General features: G+C 42.1%; 4 protein-coding genes across 4 annotated transcripts in view; 1 reads left to right on the forward strand and 3 right to left on the reverse strand. All coding sequences in view use genetic code 11, as the record gives it.

The window, feature by feature from the left end:
- Nucleotides 1–6008, reverse strand: part of EGR_05117 (Putative death domain-containing protein) — a gene marked incomplete at both ends in the record, with an annotated part of 7146 nt that extends 1138 nt beyond the window's left edge. The window contains 8 exons of the mRNA XM_024494366.1: nt 209–494; nt 1100–1264; nt 1348–1444; nt 1593–1847; nt 2979–3113; nt 4020–4161; nt 4381–4813; nt 5513–6008. Of these exons, the coding sequence (XP_024351152.1) occupies nt 209–494; nt 1100–1264; nt 1348–1444; nt 1593–1847; nt 2979–3113; nt 4020–4161; nt 4381–4813; nt 5513–6008 (2009 nt within the window). The remainder of the gene's footprint in view (nt 1–208; nt 495–1099; nt 1265–1347; nt 1445–1592; nt 1848–2978; nt 3114–4019; nt 4162–4380; nt 4814–5512) is intronic.
- Nucleotides 6009–9076: 3068 nt separating this feature from the next.
- Nucleotides 9077–10673, reverse strand: EGR_05118 (hypothetical protein; the record flags this gene model as incomplete). The annotated part of the gene is made up of 2 exons (XM_024494367.1): nt 9077–9444; nt 10052–10673. 2 exons carry the CDS (start codon nt 10671–10673, stop codon nt 9077–9079), a joined length of 990 nt encoding a protein of 329 aa, XP_024351153.1.
- A 1323-nt stretch (nt 10674–11996) lies between these two features.
- EGR_05119 (hypothetical protein) lies at nt 11997–12715 on the reverse strand (the record flags this gene model as incomplete). The annotated part of the gene is made up of 2 exons (XM_024494368.1): nt 11997–12520; nt 12556–12715. The coding sequence occupies 2 exons, from the start codon at nt 12713–12715 to the stop codon at nt 11997–11999; spliced, it is 684 nt and encodes a 227-aa protein (XP_024351154.1).
- Nucleotides 12716–14144: 1429 nt separating this feature from the next.
- Nucleotides 14145–19837, forward strand: EGR_05120 (Coiled-coil domain-containing protein 37; the record flags this gene model as incomplete). The annotated part of the gene is made up of 9 exons (XM_024494369.1): nt 14145–14323; nt 14593–14792; nt 14915–14972; nt 16218–16295; nt 16396–16453; nt 17027–17178; nt 17225–17323; nt 19426–19657; nt 19784–19837. The coding sequence occupies 9 exons, from the start codon at nt 14145–14147 to the stop codon at nt 19835–19837; spliced, it is 1110 nt and encodes a 369-aa protein (XP_024351155.1).
- Nucleotides 19838–20084: the final 247 nt, after the last annotated feature.

The following is a 20084-nucleotide window of genomic DNA, read 5'->3' on the forward strand; positions in this document are numbered from 1 at the left end:
CCATGAATCTTGGGAGAAAGATGGCAGAATTTCAGACACACCTTGGTAATTAGAATAAACGAAGTATAAGCCAAACGGAGACTCCTTATTTTATAGGTACGCATAGTTAAGGACAATGCTGCCCTGATAAGCGTCAGAAAATGTTAAAAATGCATTAGATGACTGTGCCGAAGAAAAGATGTAGTTCTGATAGTGGAAGATAGCCTACTTTCGAGGAATAATACGATTGAAGCTGAAGGTGCAAATATCGACATTTTTGGTCTCCACAAGGTCCACATTGTCCCAAATCTTCCAGTTAGAGTCTTCTATACCAGAGTAGACCAGATTGACCTCAGAATGACTAGAATTGGCACCTGCAAGCAACTTGGGTAGAAGGAGAGAACGCTGGAACGGATCCAGTTCACGAGGGCTGTTACCGCCTTCACTAAAATGCTCAGACTCCTCCTCCTCCTCCTCCTCATCATCATCATCATCACCATTTTCCCCATCGTGAGCTAGGAATTAAGAGGACAGTTGTCTTTAATCTTATTTTCTCAATGTCACTGTGGATAATCCCGACCTCTTCTAAGCAAGTATTCTTCCATGCCTTAGAGTTAATTCGTGTGGAGTGGTGAATAGATAGGTGTTCCCGTTCGACCTGCTATAAGGGAATAAATCAGTCTGCAGTTTGCAACATACACGGACACAAAGCAACCAGTCTTTTAGTAATGCTGTGAAATGTTACCGGGAAATGTGAAACGGGTGTGCTAGCTTAACGAAGGTTGGAATAAAAAAAAAACAATTCTAATCGTATTTCTGCCAGCCAGCCAGACAATCCAAAATGTACGGGATTATTTCATAAAGTGGGTGAAAGGAGTAAACAAAGCGGTAGTACTTGAAGTCCACTCTCGATCGTTAACGAATGGCATGAATCACCCATTCACTCGGTCGGCTTCCATGATTTCCCCTTCTCAGTTGACAAAACTGGCATTTACATCTAGACATGCCACGAGACTTGAGACAGAGTTAATCTCGGTTTGTAGAGTAGGCAAACTCCAATCACATCAGGCACAATGAGAAGCACTCCCTCACTGATTGAAAAGTCCCCTACAGGACTTACCTTCACTCTCAGAATTGGCCTCTCTGTGACCCTTGGGCTTTTTGTGACCCAAAAAGGCATCAGGCATGGAGGCATTGGACATAATGATCACCTGATTGGATGGATTGGCATCCGTCAGGGGTAGAGTGAATATTCCCGGTTTAAAGAGAATCTTCTTTGATCCGGCTTACAAAAGGCAATGACAGTCTTTACTATGACGGCGGAAATATAATTATAGCTTTCAAGTTACATGGGGTCAATGAACTCACTGAGGATAACGAGTGGACTGCAGGCTATGAACTGGGACATGAAGGACAAGTTTTGATCACGAAGGAGATGGGCATGATGCTGGCTGATGGGTTGAACCTTTGTGGAAAAAAGGAATGGTATGGCCGTTTATAGTTGTATTGGTGGTGGTGAAAGTAATAAGGCTTCATGTCTTAGCATGCCAGCAAACAAGACAAAGACAGTTGCATCCGAATGAAGCCGCTTCAAGCCATTAATCATACCTTACCTGAATGGAGTAGGTGCAGGCGATTTTTAACGCTCCAGAGGGAAGGATCAGCATAACTCGCTTATCCACCAGTGAGGTGAGTTTACCACCCCCTCGACCGAATTCTCCGATATCACGACGGATTCGAGCTGCGGGTGCCAAGGCAATGGGTGCGACGAGACGTGACAGTTTAAATTCCAGGTACCGCGAGTCTTCATACGCCATGTCTGCAGTCTGAAGATCCACCCAGGGTGATTGAGGAGGCTCTGGGTCCTCCTGTACATGCAGACGAGGGATTTATTTAAATTAACCCTATCTTCGGAAAGGCAGCTGGGATCCTACTTTTATGTCGATGGACTACTTTCCGTTCAACTTTTTAGATATCAACCTTGCAAAACACTCACTCAATGAATAGCATGATTCACTTATTTGCCTAGGAATCTGCCATAGCTTTTGCCTCTCAGTTAAAGACGCTTGTCAACGATCTGTTTTCATATCACCCACGTAAATCTTACTGCAAGGTGATCTCGACATGCTAATTTTCTGTGCCCCAGGTAAAGGATTTTCCTGGTCAAATATCTAGAAGTTGCCATCGCCAGCCCTAGCTACTGGACATTCTAGAAAGTCGGTGATCTCACTCATTCCCTCTTAATGGCCTGACATGTACAGATGAGCCCTGAGTGTGCTGGTGAGCGCTATAAGGGCAAGGTGAATCAGTAAATATAATTACGGGTGGGTGAGACCACCGAGGACTCAGGCAGTCTTCGCTAGCTAACGTCTGCGCGCATACGCATTCAATATACTTTTTATGCTTGCCCTTGCGCGTCGGTAATAGACGTCTGCACCGGAGACCTCGAAAGGACTTAGACCACAAGCACGACCCCCATATTCGTGATGCGACACCTTTTATCTCTTACGCAAAAGGATTATCACAGAAGAATAAAGGCATCTTCTGTGAATGGTAGAATGCTCTAAGACGGCGAAGATACCAACAAAACCAAGGCAATAGGTTTTACACCATCCCACTGCACAACATCGTTCAGACTTCAGGTATACCTTAATGAAGTCTGTCAAGTATGGCAGATGCATTGGAGACGTTGAATGTAAAACTCTCCTCACCGTGTCATCTTTGTGCCTGCCTTGAAGCTTGTTTCAATTTATTAGAACATCTTTGTGAATGACATTGAAGTATAGGCAATGAGAGCGATGTTGTTCCACATTTCCATGTCTCTTAACGTCTTCAATCAATCGCTTCCAAGTTGGAGTCTTTCCCCAGCATTCGTGTCAGTTACTCTAGATATTTCAATGGTTAAATTTCATGGCCTAGTTTTTCGCCCTGATTTCTTACATTGAAATCCATGTGGAAATAGGGAAACATGCCACGTAAACAGTACGTTTGGAACCTACATTAGCGTCGAATATCTTCCGAAACCTCGGTTTCTCTGGTCCCGATTCTCCAGCCTCCGTGGTGAAGACAACCACTTCTCTGGTAGGATTCTTACCATATTTATGTGGAATGCCCACAATCCAGGGCTCATTTGGCTATAAAGAAGAAAAAGCGCTAGAATGCGATTGAAAAATGCGAAATTCATAGGATACAGGACACTGCTTTCACCGAGGTTTAGGTTCTCTCAGGAGTTGTGAACTTCACAAAAGATAGCATATGATCAGGAACAGATAGTTATTTGTGGTTTCCCACCACGGTCGTTAAAAATTCCAACCTTATCTCGATGGTACCCTCTGGTACCCATACTAAGCCTCCAAAAGCGGCACAGCATGTTTAACAAGAAGCACGCTTCTCAGCTTCAGAAAAGCGTTTAACTTGGTTCTTCAAGCACGTGAGCTGGAATCCCGTCCACCAGGTTTTTGCGGTCGGCCTGTTATAAAGGGAAGGATTGAAAGTCCAGAAATCTAGTATTGACTGAAGAATTCAATATCGCGCATTGCGTCATGAGTCTATCCAAATAACCTTAACCAAGTGGACGGACACAGAATAGTGCGATACAGGGGTGTTCGGCCCCCAGCAATAAGTCGAATTCTGGCAACTTTCCACAGTCGCACACGCGTCTGGCAGTGACGATTCGGGTAGTAGTGGCTCCCAGCCTACAACACAGCAGTCATTCCTGTGAATATTCAGCAAGACGTTAAGTCTGTCATGTGACAAAATTGCACAATAGGCGAACCCTTCTGTGGGGGCTTAGTAGAATGCATGCACTTACAAATACGAAAAATTATTGCATGCCGGATACGAAGACAGGTAGGCAGGCAGGCAGCTGCAGAATGGTTCAGTCATACCAAACAATCATTCTGCGCTGAAATTTCCTAGATCTAAATCAGACGCTACGAGAGGTAGTTATTTGTAGAAGTTGATAAAGTGTTTCACAGACTTGCCAAAATGCAAATAAGTTTGGGATGCCTGGGACGGATGCAGATGAAGCTGCCAATAACCTCGGCGTTACCGGGCAGATCGGGCCACTGTGCCAACGTATTGGCATAGCTGCAAATCAGCCTGTCTCGGCTGACCAGACAGTCTGAAGGAGCACGAACGTAGCAAATCACCCGCTGTTCTGCTCCCTCTCCAATTGTATAGCTAGACAAGGTTTTAGAGACACGTTTAACTGGATTTAGGGGTGACTAATCACAAAACGATGATGTAGTGGTATGATTTCCTGTGTTTTGATTGGCCATAAAAGCTCATAGGTTGTCCAGTAAAACATTGTTTGAGGAACATACATAAATACAGTAGTGCATCAAATCCACTCACTGATGAATGTTTAGGCAGAGAACAGGCCAGACACCTCCTTCTTACACATATTTTATCCACTCCTTAAGTGGCGGTCGCTCTGCTGAGGCGATCTCCTCCGGATCCAACTGTCCCTCCACATACATCGCTTCCGCCGATCTCGCCCGCTCCGCAGCATCCGCTTCTCGCTGCGCCTCCTCTGCCTCCTCTTCCACTGCCACTGCCGCAGGGTCTTCTGCGCCCGGTACCCCTCCCTTTTGAGCCAACTCCTCCTCCTCCCTCCCTTGTCGTCTACCTGTCTCCGCCTCGTCTAATAGGAAAGGCGTAACTTTGTGCGCATTCAGCAACTCGTTGTTGCCTGCCCAGACGGCTGTACATGCGTTCAGACGCCAAACAGTCAGAGGGCTGGCAATGTAACTAATTTGGTGAGTGAAGTCGAAGTTGATTTGAGCAGATTCTACCATGCGATCTTTGAGACTGGTTAATAGAGCCTCGCGGTCTGTAAAGAGACATATTTAAATGCTCGTACAATGCTACCCGAAAGAGATAATTGATTATCTTTTGAGGCAGATAGCGATTTCATACAATAATTAAGTGATGATTTTCACGCAGAAGTTGCAGAGCGATTAATGCATTGAAGATCAGTAAGCCATTCATGAATTTCGCTGTCTTCTTAAAATGCTTTGATCACTATAAATTATCTTCAAAAGGCGAAATCAACAATAAATGTGAGTACGGATTCTAATTTTGACCTGACTAACATACCCATTGATTGCGTGAAAAATTATAGTAGGCAACTAATCAAGTTCGTGTGGATCTAGGCAAGACTTGTCACCAGAACAGCTTGTAACTTGTTGAGTTGTTAAGTCATAGGCGGAAGTATGCTTCCGCGGAACATTTTGTTGTGAAGCTGGTAGATGCGATTTAAGCATGCCTGCGTTTAATTTTGCTCCAAATATTCAATAACTTCTACCACAGCTTATTCTATAGCATTCGTGGAGGGTACCGTAGGAAATCCCGGACGAAAATTTTGCTTCGTTTCCTACATTTATAAGATTCCCTCCGCTTAGTTACATGATTTATGAGACCTACTTGCAGCTTATCAGTCACTAGGCTCTACTAGTAGAATTTAAGTAGTAGCACCTCTACCTAAACAGCTAAGACCATTGAATAGGGAAACCAGTGGATGAGCGTTTACCTTCAATAGTGATTCCGGCATTATCCCAATCCTTGTCGGCAGCAGCAAGAACTTTATCACAGGCCTGTTGATCATACTCACTCACATGTTTGAAAATGGGTGTAATGAAAGGGATTTGCGATACCACTTGTTTAATAAATTTATCAGCTGTCTCGTAGATCTGATTATGAAGGTGTTTCAATTCTTCCATTTTTTCAACGAATTCCGATGGTTGCATACCTTTTAGCCTTTCCAGTTCAACTGATATTATTCTCCGGAGCATAGCAGGGGTCATGTTTGGAGGAAGGTCACGGTAGAAAACCTGGTTGTTGAGGTAGGTCGGATCGAGAAATTGTGATTCCTCATTTTGTATCGTCTCATCTTTCTCCTCTTCCTCCTCCTCCTCCTCCTCCTCATCTTCTTCGTTATATTCTTGCTCTTCCTCTTCATAATCCGCATAACCTTCTAGCTCATTCAACCCTGAAGTGAATGATCGTAAGTCTGCCGTTTCTGACATTTTTGAAGCAGGTAACGCCTAAACAAGCTAACAGCTTGACAGGTGAACTTGGACCACGTGTGTAGACACTCAAAGTCGGTGTTGAGTTATTGATTTGCCTCTCCTTCCTTCATTTCCACTGCAAACATGAAGATAGGTTGATAATTTCACACATGTTATGCGCCTATTTGAATACATTGTTGAAATACAATCAAGGGTCTTAAGCGAACAAAAGATCCGCAAGAAAACTTCAAGGCTACAGACTGATTTCATTTTCCACATGGACTCTTACTTCTGCAAAAATTAATTAATGAAATTGGATCATCCTAGGCCAAACTGCTTCATTGCCTTATCTACTCCTTTAGAGATAAAAAGTTGTGATATTGTTTACATCAAAATGTGCGTGAGTAACTGTGCCTGCCATTTCCACAAGGTACTTGGCTCCCATGCAGTTTCATAGAAGGTCATGACATTCATGGCTGCAATGTGGATCGGGATACATAACCATCTAGACTGATTGATAGACAGAACAACAGACATATTCAAGCGAATTCCCAACTGCTCTGCCTACCAGCCTTCTTATCACTACGTTTGGCGCTTAAAGCCCTCTGTAGATTCGTGTAAATATCCATGGGCCCCAGTTTTTATACACTCATTTAGAAGATATTTGCACAGACTACCAGAGGGAATGGTCGATGATACTTGTTGTTTACTCCCACGAATGTCACCGTCATGTAAAAAAATGCCAAAATATGGAGATGAAAATAAGCCCTGGTTTGACTTGAACAACTGTTTGGATTATTAACGCCTTTAAACTTTCAACCTTGAAACGTGAAAAGCGTTGTCCTACTTCACCCTCGCGGCTAAACTCAGCATTCTTTACATTTAATATGGCTATTTCTGCGTATCCTATAGGGATCAAAGAAAAGGCCATATGACCTTCTTGATATTCTAATTCATCATGTGTAACCGCGATTTTAATTTGCCATATTGTTTTGCCATGACAACCACATAGGAATGACAGTTCTTGTAAGAAACCGCAGGAGTAGTCAGTGTGACAGATGGAGTTAGTTGTATGTACCACCCTTAGAAAGGAATACTCCTCAGCCCTAGGATACAAATATGGCCGATACACATCAAATGGCAATTACAGTACCGCATTAATGAGTGAGTGAAATATACGCATTCTCCACTGTTCCCTCTCTCATCGTTAACGACAAAAAGCAGCCTTGACCTGAAGTTTAAAATGTTTAACGTTTGATTTTGAACTTGGGTTTGGGTATCATGAATTACCCCTCATCAGCATATGAAGACCAAATCGCTGGGGACCAGGTAGATCAGACCGATGTCAGGGAAAGTCGATCACCGCAGGTCCAATGTTGTTCTTTTACAGTTGTTTACTTCTTCTCTTTTTAGATACATATATTTTCTTTCAGTTAAACGTGTCATATGTTTGACGTGCAGATTCAAGCAAGTTATTCATGGCGTGGCATGTGACAGAGGTATAGAGGTAGATAGAACGTCGCTTTAGGTGTGCTCTGTGACCTCACGGCTGCGTCCATCATTGGGTCGGCGTCTAAGTGACCTTAAGTCGGCTACAAATGGGGAAAGAAGATCAAGGCAAGACTACACCCTAGAGTGCCCACATTCCACATTCTGTCTCACATCTTTAGCAAAGTAATGATGTATGAGATCGTGTGTCAACAGGAATTCAACTTGAACTTGAGCGTTGTTACAAGAGAGTTATGTGAATTTCTAAGTTTGTTTCACGACGGAAAATCAAGTTAGCCTAGAACTTCAATTTCTCCACTTTAAATAGCTGGCACATGTCTTGAGCCAATTCTCAAGTCGTTAAAGATGATGAACAAGAAGAAGTGAGTGTATCTCGCCTGTCTACAACAGCGTGTGATGACGAGGAACGGTTCTTTTTAACCAACTATCAAAACTTAAACCCGTTGGTATCTATTTGTATTTACAGTGGTGGGAAGATCAGCAGCACATCACTTTGTTGGGCGGCCTTGCGTCAGAAAATCTGTCATTAGCGATCTCGGCAGTGCTGACTCCTGGTCTATATCAAATCAGGTCACCCATAACCTACCATAAAGTCGCTCAAGGAACGAAACTTTCGTTGATGGCGGTGTTTTTGGAATAAGAAATTCCAAAATGCCAATCAGTACTATGAGGTGACTCCTCTTACTGCCTTGAAGCTTCCCAGTTTCATCTATTTAGTCTTTCTAAAGACATCATTTCCTCCAAATTCATTCATTGTTGACGGTGTTTTGGTCGCAGAAGCATCACAAGCGATCCCCTTTGTTTTGGACAATTCTGACTCACTGGCAGTAGACCATTCTGTCTTGGCACTGAGTTCAAATTGCTAGAGTAGGTTTTGCCGTATTTCATTTATTTATTATGAAGACATAAAAGGGAAAGCAAGCCAGAGGGATAGATTGGAAGAGCGAATAAGCTGATGGATGAGTGGATAAATGGGATATTTTTTGGCATCTTATCAACTTCAGTTAATGGATTTCGTGTGAGCCCACGTATGAGGTCATTATCTAATGCCCTAAATGCTTGAGAATAACATATGCCTTCGGACCTACAGCACAATGCTATTGCATTATCAAGCAGAAATGCATGTATCGGACATTTTTGAAACTTAAAAAAGTCAGTCTTTCTACGGCAAAGTTATGAATAAGTTATGAATAAGTTGTCACATCATTCCATAGACATTTGAATAACGTTTGGATTGTGTAATCGCTTTAAAGAAGTATTTTGGGTCAGCTAATAGATGATAAATGCACTCAGCTCATCACAGTCTACCCGTTTTAGCTGGAAAAATGATTGGCTGATTAAGACCAAATTGGAATGATGTGCTCCAGATGTATGGGCTAACTAATCAGATGTTAAAAGGCCAATCTACCACACATACGCAGCATACGAACCACCCTACAACTCACCTCTAAATTCACCTGTCAATGGTGATGGCACTCAACCAGACCGGGTTAATGCAAGACTGGAGAGTAATTATGAATACGACTTGCAACATTTCAAAGCTTTAAGAGAATCTGTACAACGGCACAGGTTGAACATTAATTGCCAGAGGTAGGATTAGCTTCGTTCTTAGAGCCATCTTTCGATGGATCGTTTCCTTCTGTAGGGTTAGTGGCTTTGGCACTGCCTTCAGTTCCTTCGGCGCCAGCAGTTGGTGCTGCCTCATCAGCTGCTTCGGCTTCCACCTCCTCTTTGGCCACTTTGGTTAAGTGAGCTTCTTTTCGCGCCTCTTCAGACACCCTGATAGATGATATCTTTTCCTGTACAGCGTTGAAGTTGTCACAGGCCTCAAATCTGAAGTCAACTAGTGGTCTTGCAGTCTTGCTGATCTGGTGACTCATATCGTATTGCATTTGACCCAGGTCCAACATCTTCTGGGCTCGGTCAATCATTACTGCTCGAGTTTCTGAAAGGGATGTAGGCAAGCTTCAATTATCTTAAATGATTAAAAACCATCTAGTGCGCCACTGAATTGATTGAGATTGACATCTATCATTTACAGAAAAATTCAAATAGTAGTGAAACTCTTAATTAAACACTCAAGCATTGGGTCGCTTGAGTCGCGAGAAGGGATCAAAGATCGCTCGTGCATCTATCAGGGCTGCACTCAGATCGTGGTGGTCCCCCAGACCAGTCAGCCCCGTAAACAATCTCTCAAAACTTGGGACATCTTATTTCGGATGCTGAGCCGCACACTGCTTATCAGGGCAGCTTTCCGTACTGCGTGCATGCTACATCAAGTCGGCGAGGAGGTCTTGTCATAGCCTCTTTACGGGCCGCATCTCACTTCCAGTAATGCTTAAATCGTTAGAGCCCTAAAAAAACTACCACTAACAATGAAGTAAAATAGACTGCACAAACACACTTTTCTGTATTAAAGCTTTTTGGGTACTAGAGCTAACGTCTGATGCAATACAGATGTGCAGACAAATTAAAACATCAGCTGACAGAGTAATTTCTTAACAAAGCACAAGACGGAAGATTTGCCTCCTTTGTACACGAGCTCAACTCACCTTCAACCGTTTTGGGCTTAACACCGAAATCATAAGGACTTGTGAGGTTCAATTTTTTTAACATGAGTTGATCGTACTGCAGGATCATTTGCATAGCTTCAGCTAGATCCGCGGCATTGGCAACAAAATCGTTGGCAATTTCCTTCGCTGATGACACTGCCTGTGCGTGAACATCAGCTTGTTTGGAGATGTTCTGCAAAAAATCCACTATCGGCATATTTTCTAGGCGCTCCAGAGCCATCTTCAGTGCCACTTCCAGATCGTTCGGTTGAGAAACACCATTAAAACCGTCCTCCAACAAAGGCGTTGGTGCTGGACCCTCAATACTACTTCGTTGAAATTCATCGTCTTCCGCTTCTTCAGCTCCTCCAGTCACGATGTTTTCATGCTCCTTGTTTTCTGAGTGTCTCTGAAGCTCATCCCCCTCCATCGCCATCTGATATTCCGTTGCTCCCTCTTCATCACCATTTAACCCACCCTCCCCGAAGGTATTTCGACTCTCGGACGCTCCCACATCAAGAGTGGACTGATCCACGTCTTCTAAAGTGGCTTTAGATCGTGTCTTTTTGGAGGTCTTCGAGGCGGCTTTTCGTGGCTTCTTGGAGCCCACCGATGATGGCATGATTTTCCGTGTCCGCTTGCAACTTCCACGAGGTTAAATCGATCCAATGAAGTCCATAGTTTTGGGGAGGGGTCCACAGAGTGTGCTTAAAGAAGGCGGAGGTATGGCTGTTGCCAACTTGTTGTGCGTCACATAAGTTTTATTGAACTATGTAAACACGCCTTTTTTTGCTTTCTCGTCGACAGCTCCATGAGAAGGGATTTTCCGGAGTTTTTGGTTCTCGGTTGAGAATACGTGGCTGGGGAATAAGCTTTCCCAATTTACTGGAAAAAGTTAAGGAAGTGTAAAGTCATGTACCTTTTTTAATAGAGCAATCACCATGGCGATGAATTACTCAGTTCCTTCCTAAACGGGAAGCAAGGTAGTTGCAAATTGCCCTCACCAAAAAACGTATCCACTACCCTCGCTTATAATGTTAATGGCATCAAAAATTTTCAAAAATTCTTGGCAAATATGGAAAAAATGCAGCAGCTGATTACATGGAAGAAGTTGGCTGAAGAATTGATGGCTAGGTTCAAAAGGTCAGTAAAAATCAACAAGTTTGACAACTGGACAAATATAAGTACTGACCTGGGAAACGCGAGTACTCATGCTACAATAAACACTGCTGGCTCTGGGCTCCAAAAAAGAGATGACAAAAGACTACAAGAGCAGCATTCTACAGGCGGGCTGAGAAACATTCCTCTGCCGAGACACTAGTCACCTGCAAGGAAACATACTGATAAACGCGATGCATCTATGCACCGTGTCATGTTAACAGGAAAAAAATAACAAAACGGAACCACCCAACCCCATTAATATGAGTGTATAATAAGTTTAAGCTTTAATTGAGTGTGCCAACCGTGACTAGAGGCAGGCACAAGCGCGTGCATTATAAACGCTTCGCCACGTCAGCTGAGGCGAGAGCATGTTGAAGTAGCCCTTCTTCCCGCTTGATACTTCGGTTTGCATTGAGAAGTAGTGAATTCTCATCGTCCCACTTAGTTAGAAAGGATACACAAGAGTCAAGAGCACAATGTTAGGAGCCCACTGTGCAAGGAGCGCCAACACACCTACTTGGCGCGTCTGCCGCCTAGCGACGCATGAACAACACAAACCACCCTTTGGCGAGAGGCATGACAACAAGCACCCAAGCCAACTTTGACTCACAAAAAGGCACGCACCTGAAGACGGACCATAAACCGCAGAACTATCACCCCTGTCCCAGGTTAACCAACCAAAAGGGCCAACCAGAAGTACCAAAGGAACAAGTTGGCACCGAATGTTGGCTTGATCATACAGTGCCAAAATGATTCCAGGTTTATTTAACGTGATGAAAGAAGATTAATACAAGATAGAATGAGTTTGATGACAAGATGGAACATTAGCAACGACCATGTCAACAACAACTTTTTTGAGAGCATCAAATGCACCACGCGCGATTTCATACAACTTGCGAGCGTCCTTGAAGGCTTGGATAGCCGCATTCAGTTCGCCTTGTAACTTTTCGTTCTTCACTTTTACTTTTTGTCGATATCGAAATGCTGCATCTCGATTCAGTTTGCGCTTTTTCGACTGTCGATCCCCGTCCGCGACATGGTGCAATCGATGAAAAGAGGAAGACGGATGAGACTTTTTACAGGATTGTTGGGAAATAGGGGGAGAGGAATTCGAATTTCTGAGAATGTCAGATGAAGAAAGTGTACCCGGGAGATGAAGAGTATGACACAGCATTTCCTCAATAGAGGCGTGGTTTTTATCAGAGAATGCGTATGAATTGACAAAATCAATGAGTTCTTCGGGAAGAGGAAAGTGCGGCGTGAAGCAAGAGGACTTGTTTGAAAAGCTGTCATCTTCTGAAGCATCGTCTAGAGGGGCAAGGAAGTAAGGGAAAGACACTTACCTTGAAGCAGGTCACAATCGACATCATTCTCATTTGGAGATAATACGGTGCCAGGCGAGATAGTCGATGGGGAGCCCTCCAAAGAGTTGGAAGGAGGCGAGCAGTTCTCCAAAGTGGCTGAAAACTGCGTCAATGTACGTTGACAACTGGGCTGTGACATCGGAGGGATAGGGGAGTGTACAGATGAACATTCTGGGGTACATTTTGTGCCTGAACCGAGTAGATAATTTGCTATCAAACTTACGACAAGAGCGCGCGCATAAAAACCGTGATGGAGTTCTGGTTAATCAGTTTCCTAGAACATCATTCTGGAGGCGACGCCAATGGGTGAAACATGTAAGTGAAATGGAGCATTAAGTGTTTGAACACACGCGAGCGGATTTAAACAAAATGTCTTGATTATTATGAGATAAATAGATAACGGTTTACTGTTTAAACAAAGCAACATCTAATAATCTATTGCAGCTAAAATACTTCCAAAATTAGCTGCCAGTACTGCCTTGATACCACGAATTCAAAAATATGCATTCATAGTTCAACATAAAATTTGCCATTAACTGCAGTAAGTCCCAAAGTATGCACTTTCTCCTCCGAGTATCGGATATTTTCCAATAAATTGTCTGAGCAAAACGATAAGAACCCATCAATGTTTCCAGATAAAAATATTTCCAATTGCGGATTAGAATAGCAGCACATAGTGTCCCGAGAATCACATTTTAGTTCTATTTCGCTGATTCTCCTTGATGCGAAGACATATTTGTTTACCTGCAGCACCTTGCTACTCCTGTAACTTAGCTATTAATATCTGTAGCGTCCCGAGACTCCCTGAAGACGAAAGAAGACACAATACTAGGGCAGAATATATATATTCAGCACGGAGAAGGTGTCTGGGCTATTGGCATGGCCCAAAAGGCCAGCCCACCCAGCGAGGTACAAGGGGGCTAGTTCAAAGTACAAAATTGGCGCCTCACCAGAACCGAGGGATAAGCCACTATCGTATTACATATCAATCTAGCTGGTGTTCGATTCTTCCCATGGAGATGCTCTTTTACCCATTAAGCAAAACCCCCAGTTCAACTATAATAAATAGCCCAAAGTGCAATAATCTTGAAATTTGTGAAAATAAAACACTGTATTTGATAGTTACCGCAAGAAAAAAATTGTGTTGCTTGCTTATGTGGACTAAGAATGCAGTCACCATGGCAGCCCTTTAGTTTCATGTCAGGGCCATGTTTCAAAACCACACGAATAAAGGTGAAACCTAAATGATAGATAGAAACGGTTTAGCCTGTCTGGATCTAAACCAAATATATGTTTTAAGAGGTCAAACTTTAACTTAGAAAACATCTCATACATAAAATCCACCCTTGTTGTTTTTGACTTTGATAAATTTACACGTATTTCAAACAATGATTATAATAGGGAGATAATCAAATGTATTTGCAATAGGCAATGGGGAATCCACTGCGTCCAAAAGAAATCTTTAATTGTGATATTTTTCACCTTCCTGGGTGAGCAATTTACTTCATTATTTAGATCTTAAAAGTCAAAAGCAGTCTCTGCAACAATACCTTGTGCAAAGACGTGAGATGGCTCTGTTGAAATGCTCAATTAACACAAGGATAGAAGAAATATGCAATATGCGACGCTTGATAACCAAAGAGAGGCAGAAATTGGATGCTGATATTAAGGAATTCGAACGCAACGAAGCAGAATTTGAGGAAAGCGTCAACGAAAGCGAAAAAGCCTTAATTTTGGCAATCATACGGTATCTAAAAGCACTCGCATAGTCTCATTAATTTTCCATTAAGTAAAATGCCTGATGTAGAGGGGTATATGAGCATTTTTTACCTTTCCTCAGGGTGCATTAATGGCGATCATTAAGTGTGTATTTCCTAAGAGAATCAGGAGAATTTCCAATCCAGATTTTGATTCTAACATTAATAAGTTTAGGCTGACTATAATATACTTGCAAATCTTTGAAATTACACTATTGTGAGCAGAATAGATGCCTCACTTCCTACTTTCTTTGAATAGGGCCGAAAACCAAGCGAAAAAGCGGATTGAAAAAACTGAGGAGTTTAGGCTTCTCAATGCGCAGTATTTGCAGTTGCAGGCGGAAATATGTCGAAATGACATAAAACTGCATGATTATCGCGGTTATCAGCGTTTTCTTGAATCTTTAGTCAAAATGAACGGTCAGAAAAATGGGGATGGGAAAATACAGTCGAAGACGGGTGACTGATTTTGTTATTATGAACAACTTAGAATAGAGTACTGGGATAAATGACCAATTTCCGATAATAAAATACATTATTTAGAAAGATCACTGGGTAATTATTTGAATTTGTGCTTTTAGATCTCCGAAAAGAAGCGAAAAGCATGGACACAAGCACTAAACGTTCTCCAGATGAAAGGTTCGGTTGCATTGATTTAAGCCAATCTAAGGAAACGTGAAAAGGCTTTTATGCTCTTCCTACAGGTACTCGTAAAAAGGTGTAGATTTGCTCTTATTATTAACTTTCTCCTTTGTAAAATGTGCTCTCGTAATTTTTCTCAAGTGAAAACTGGTGATTTCAACGACGAAGAGAATGTCCAATCCAAGAAAGTCTGCACATAAATCATATAACAAATTGTATAGACTTATTTTGACTTGTAACTTGACATAGATAAGCAGACTTACGCAGACGGAATCTTTATGTGTTGTCTTTGTCGTATTACATTCTCAATTCAATATATAATCTAGCTTGTCAATTTCCTTGATCATATAATTGCCAGATCTCACGAAAAGTTTATGAGAACCATTTAAATGAATGTCATAAAAGGAGGACCAGGTTGAGATGAGGTAGTATCTCCCCTATCCTTAGGTGCAAATCTTCTTACGCAAAAGTTTTCTTCCGGAAATTGAATGACACTTCCTTTTGAGTGGCTAACTGGCTAATCGTAGTATCTCCTAAGGACGAAGCTTTCCTCTATATTTTCTGGTTTAGACATATTTAAAGAAAAGATCTTTAGCAACTGAATTGTCCCCAGTGAACACTTTTTTGCAGTCTATGTCACAAAACAGGCATGGCCATCAGCTAACACCGCGGTGGGTATCCTAAAATGCGATTCTCCATTCCACTTCTTCCGGTCATTCAGCCAACAAACAACCCAAAATGCACGATGTGACACCTATTCTTTTGAATCGTTTTACCATCACGTATGTTAAATCCTCCTGAGAGACACTTTTAGTTGGATAGTCTCTAAGCAACACGCTTCCCTGTGCTAAATATTAAGGGAAGGTCTTTTCATCCTTGATTGGAACCACATCCATGTGATGCTATCTCTCGCCGCAGATCATAGCTTCTCCAAATGTTATGCAGAAATAAATTCGACCAGGAGCTTCTGCATTTATGTTACAGAGGAAGCGCACCCCTAAGACGCACAAGCAAAAAATCCCATCCATCAAAACAGCAGATAAGATAATGACTGGTGTACTTTCATCCGCTTTGAGTAGTGCATGCATACAAATTGTTGCAGACATTTGACATGTCCCCACAAGTTACAACGAGTCATTGTATTGAGTTCATTCGCTCATAAAAAGAAAAGTAACACACCCTTGTCCTGCCTGAGGATGTTTCTAGAAGTTAAATATCGTAAATTTTTCTTTTTTTTGACAGGCAGGCTGACGTTTTAGGCACGGTGTTAAAAGCAGTGATTAAATTCCAAAGACAGTTACAAGTAAAACCACCAGATACGTAAGAGTTTCTTCTTACCCCATCTTATTTTCTTATTTACAAACCACAACTTTGCCTGGCTTCTTTAAAAAAACACTTAAATATTCTTACATATTTATAGGTCCCCGTTGGAAAAACCGTCCGTTGAAGATGGAGAAAGTTCCTCAGAAGAAAGTTTTGTAAGCTCATCCTTTTTAAAATAAACTTGCTAATTCATAAACTTCGCAAAAGGAATACTTTCAGGGCGTGAACCATGTTTTAAACTCCAAGCGATTATTTTAAATGGTCATTTTTGCAACATGGGGCGCTGGCCTGGCTCCTCCATTACTAAGATGCAGGATACACACGGATTCTCTACTTGCATCTGGCTTTTCTTTAACTCATCAAATTCTTGTTATTTTTTCATGAGTCGCTTCTGAAGTTCTCGCCATCATTCCTTAAGGAGAATTATTGTGGTCTAAGGCACTGCATGTATTTTAAACTGGTATGGATGCTATGAGATGACTACGAGAGAAAAATTTTTCCTGATGATGGTTAATACATACCACTGAGGCATTATCATGCCCATAACAATCAAAGCCTTACATATTGCTGCCGCTATCCCTTTGGGATTAATTTGGTGAAAGCTTTGTCGTCATCTTTAATTCAAATTAACGAGTCTCATACTGACTAGCAATTACACGAGTCGTAATCACAATTTTCTTCCACTTTTTGTTAAAATTCGTCTTAAAAATGCTTCTCTTTCCAATAAGAATTTGAATAAGTGCTTCAAGGAGTCCAGTGAACTTATAGACCTACTAAAAGATCTGGAGATCTCCAACCTCTCACTCATTCAAAACTGCCAAGACGCAGAGGAGACAATTGAATCCCTGAGAAGAAAAGAGGAAATGCTTAAAACTGAAAGGTATCTTTCTTTTTTTTGATGACCTCTGCCCACACAAAAATAACAGTGCCGATGAGGTCAGAGATCTAGTTGAGAAGATGAATCGACTGAAGGCGGTGGTGTTAAAGAAGGATAATGAATTTATGGAAGAGTTTGGTAAGGAAATGTAGGTGGAGAACCTATCATTTTTTTATTGCTGAGATGCCTCTAGTACTTACTATACCAGCAGCAATTAAATCGCCCATCAGAATTAAACCCCTCTATTCCATAAATACGTGGATACGTGTCGCATCCACTGACTGTAGTGCTGGATCAAGGAGTAGTGTCGTTCCCACTTATTTATGTCACTTTCATTGACCTCGACTTTGATACGGGTATTGGCACGTTTAAGGCGTCTTTACGCTATTAACTAATAAGGAAAGGGTAGCAAGAGGGAAACATTATCAGTTTGTGGGTGGGACTATTTTTAGTTGTGCTCTCATGCATGAACTTCTAAGTTGTCAAGTTTTGGTTGAATGACTGGAGTGAATGTGAATTAAACATATCCGCCTCACAGACATGGTTTATTTAAGAAACACTTCTCTAAGTAACTACCATCTCTATTTAACGTTAGACAAGAAATCCTCTCCAGGCACAAAGTCATACATTGTTGGAATGTTTGAGCTTGGATTCTGTTGAGTTGTCTGTCAAATTAATCAACAAGATGGGGACTTCTATGCTGATGTTCCTGCCGCCGACCCGCACAAGTAGGCGGGAGATTCGGCTTATGCGTACATTGCCGCTGAATGGGCTCCTGGGGACACAGGGTGGCCCAGGCCACATAATGATCAAGCAGTGCCTCTTAAGGTGCTTTGGGACGTCTAAAACTTAAGCACAGAAACGAAAATTTCTAAAGGATCTTGTTGTAGACGTTTCATTGGGTACATCGAACCTAGTGGTACAAAAAATTCGGACATTTATATAAAAATAGAACTTTCACCAATTATTATACAAAGTTAAATTATTTTGCAGAGGGTCTAAGGAGATGAAAACTGAGGAGGAACAATTCGAAAAGCTATGTGAAAAAATCACCTATGTCAATGAGAAATGCAATCTGCAAAAAGGAAAAAAAACGGAAGAAACATTAGTAAGGCCTATTAGGTAAGCGGAGATGGAGGTGATTATTCGTGAGATGTATCACCCTCCTCTTCAACTCCCCCCTTCTCCACTCCTAATGCCTGATGGCTCGTTTGCATCTTTGCTGATAGAGGGTGGGAATTCTATGCGATTATTAGAAATGATTCTGCTGGCGATATCCACCACGCTCCAACATGAAAACTTTACGCCGGTGGTTGAATCTCCGGACATCCAGTAGCATGCCTCGATTTGTAGACATGCTGAGTCCTGTCCATTGACTTGCGTGACGTGGCGACACGCCCTATATGTCGTGACAAAGTTAAAGTCATTCAAAGTACAAGGAACATGTGAGAATGATGACAACCTAAGAGACTTCACCAATCCACCCATCAGGGATGTATGCACATGCTGTACGCTTGGTGTACTGCAGCTGAGACTACGGCGCCGTCCATGTTTACACAAGTCCGCACCGGTTTATAACCTTTCAGAATGCGCATTTACTTTGAAAATGGCTAATAAGTATGAAGAAACAGTGAACATCTATGTAAGTTTGCCAACTGTCTATTTTAGGAAACACCGACTTAGTGTCTGGATGATTGAGGGTGTTAGGTAATGCAATGCACGCAGGAGGTGCAGTGCTGAATCAATCACTTCTGTCTCTCAATTACGCTTAATCACTTGTCATAATGCATCGTCAGTGTGGGTAGTTTATAAATAAGTTCGGAATGATTCAGAGAAGTTTGAAACCCTCAAGGAGGTGTTTGAAGGCATAACAGTACAGTTGGGTGTGGCTGATTCACCTGTCTTAATTGCCACCAATTTTACTGTTCAAGTCCGTGTGTCAGACGGGTAAGAAGGCAAATTAAAGTAAGTGGGAGGTGTGGCACGATCAAAATAATTATAAGGTTCACTTTTCAATTCGTCTTACCACCGTTTCTAGAAGCTCATAACCTGATCCGAGCCGAAAAAGTTGGCAATGATCACTTTCCTTCCTTTCCAATCAAAGTAGCCGCTAAGCTCTTAATTGCTCATTCCTTAGCTGAATTATTCCATTTTCTCTCTGTATAAGCGACGGCAGTACTGACTGCATAATCGGAATACAAATCGGTTTACTGGATTGACAACTTTTTCTGCCCCATCCTCTCTTTGCAGTGCAGTGGCACAATTCGCCCAAATCGAGGCCCACCTTGCCACTCTACTCACTTTAGTGACAGCGGCTGAAAGTGTTTCCGAAGCGCGCGTGGCAACATTACGCCATTCAGTACGAGTAACTCGACTCAATGAGTTTCACCGCCAGCAGCGTGAGGCCGAGCGTAGGCGACAGGAGGGGAGGAATCAGCGTATCCTCCTAAGAGCTCAGGCACCACCACCACCTCCCGAAATGGTTAGTTTTGTTGTGGAAATAAACAAACAGCGGATGCCTGAATGTTTGCTACACGATCCCGGTTATAAAATAAGTTATTGATTACTTGCATTGTTTTTCGAAAATTTGCGATTTTGTCCTCTTTAGATGTTGAGGCTTACAGTAAAGGAATCCGAGAGTAGAATGGAGCAGAAAACATAGAGGAAAGTAAACTGAATAAGGAAGAGGCTCTGTCTACTATACGCTAAATCATGCTACTGTGATTATAATAATACTTCCAAATAAGGTCTTTCCTTGCCAGACCCTATGAAAATTTGGGCAGAGATCTAAACAAGTTAACCGTGTAGACCTGATGAGCTCATGAAGTCAAATGCACATTAAAACATAAAAAACTAAGGATTTATTCATTGGAAAATAATCTGGAACGTCGAGACAAAACCCTATCTAT

The sequence above is a fragment of the Echinococcus granulosus genome (genome assembly GCF_000524195.1).
Source record: "Echinococcus granulosus chromosome Unknown EG_S00036, whole genome shotgun sequence".
NCBI classification, from domain to species: Eukaryota; Metazoa; Platyhelminthes; class Cestoda; order Cyclophyllidea; family Taeniidae; genus Echinococcus; species Echinococcus granulosus.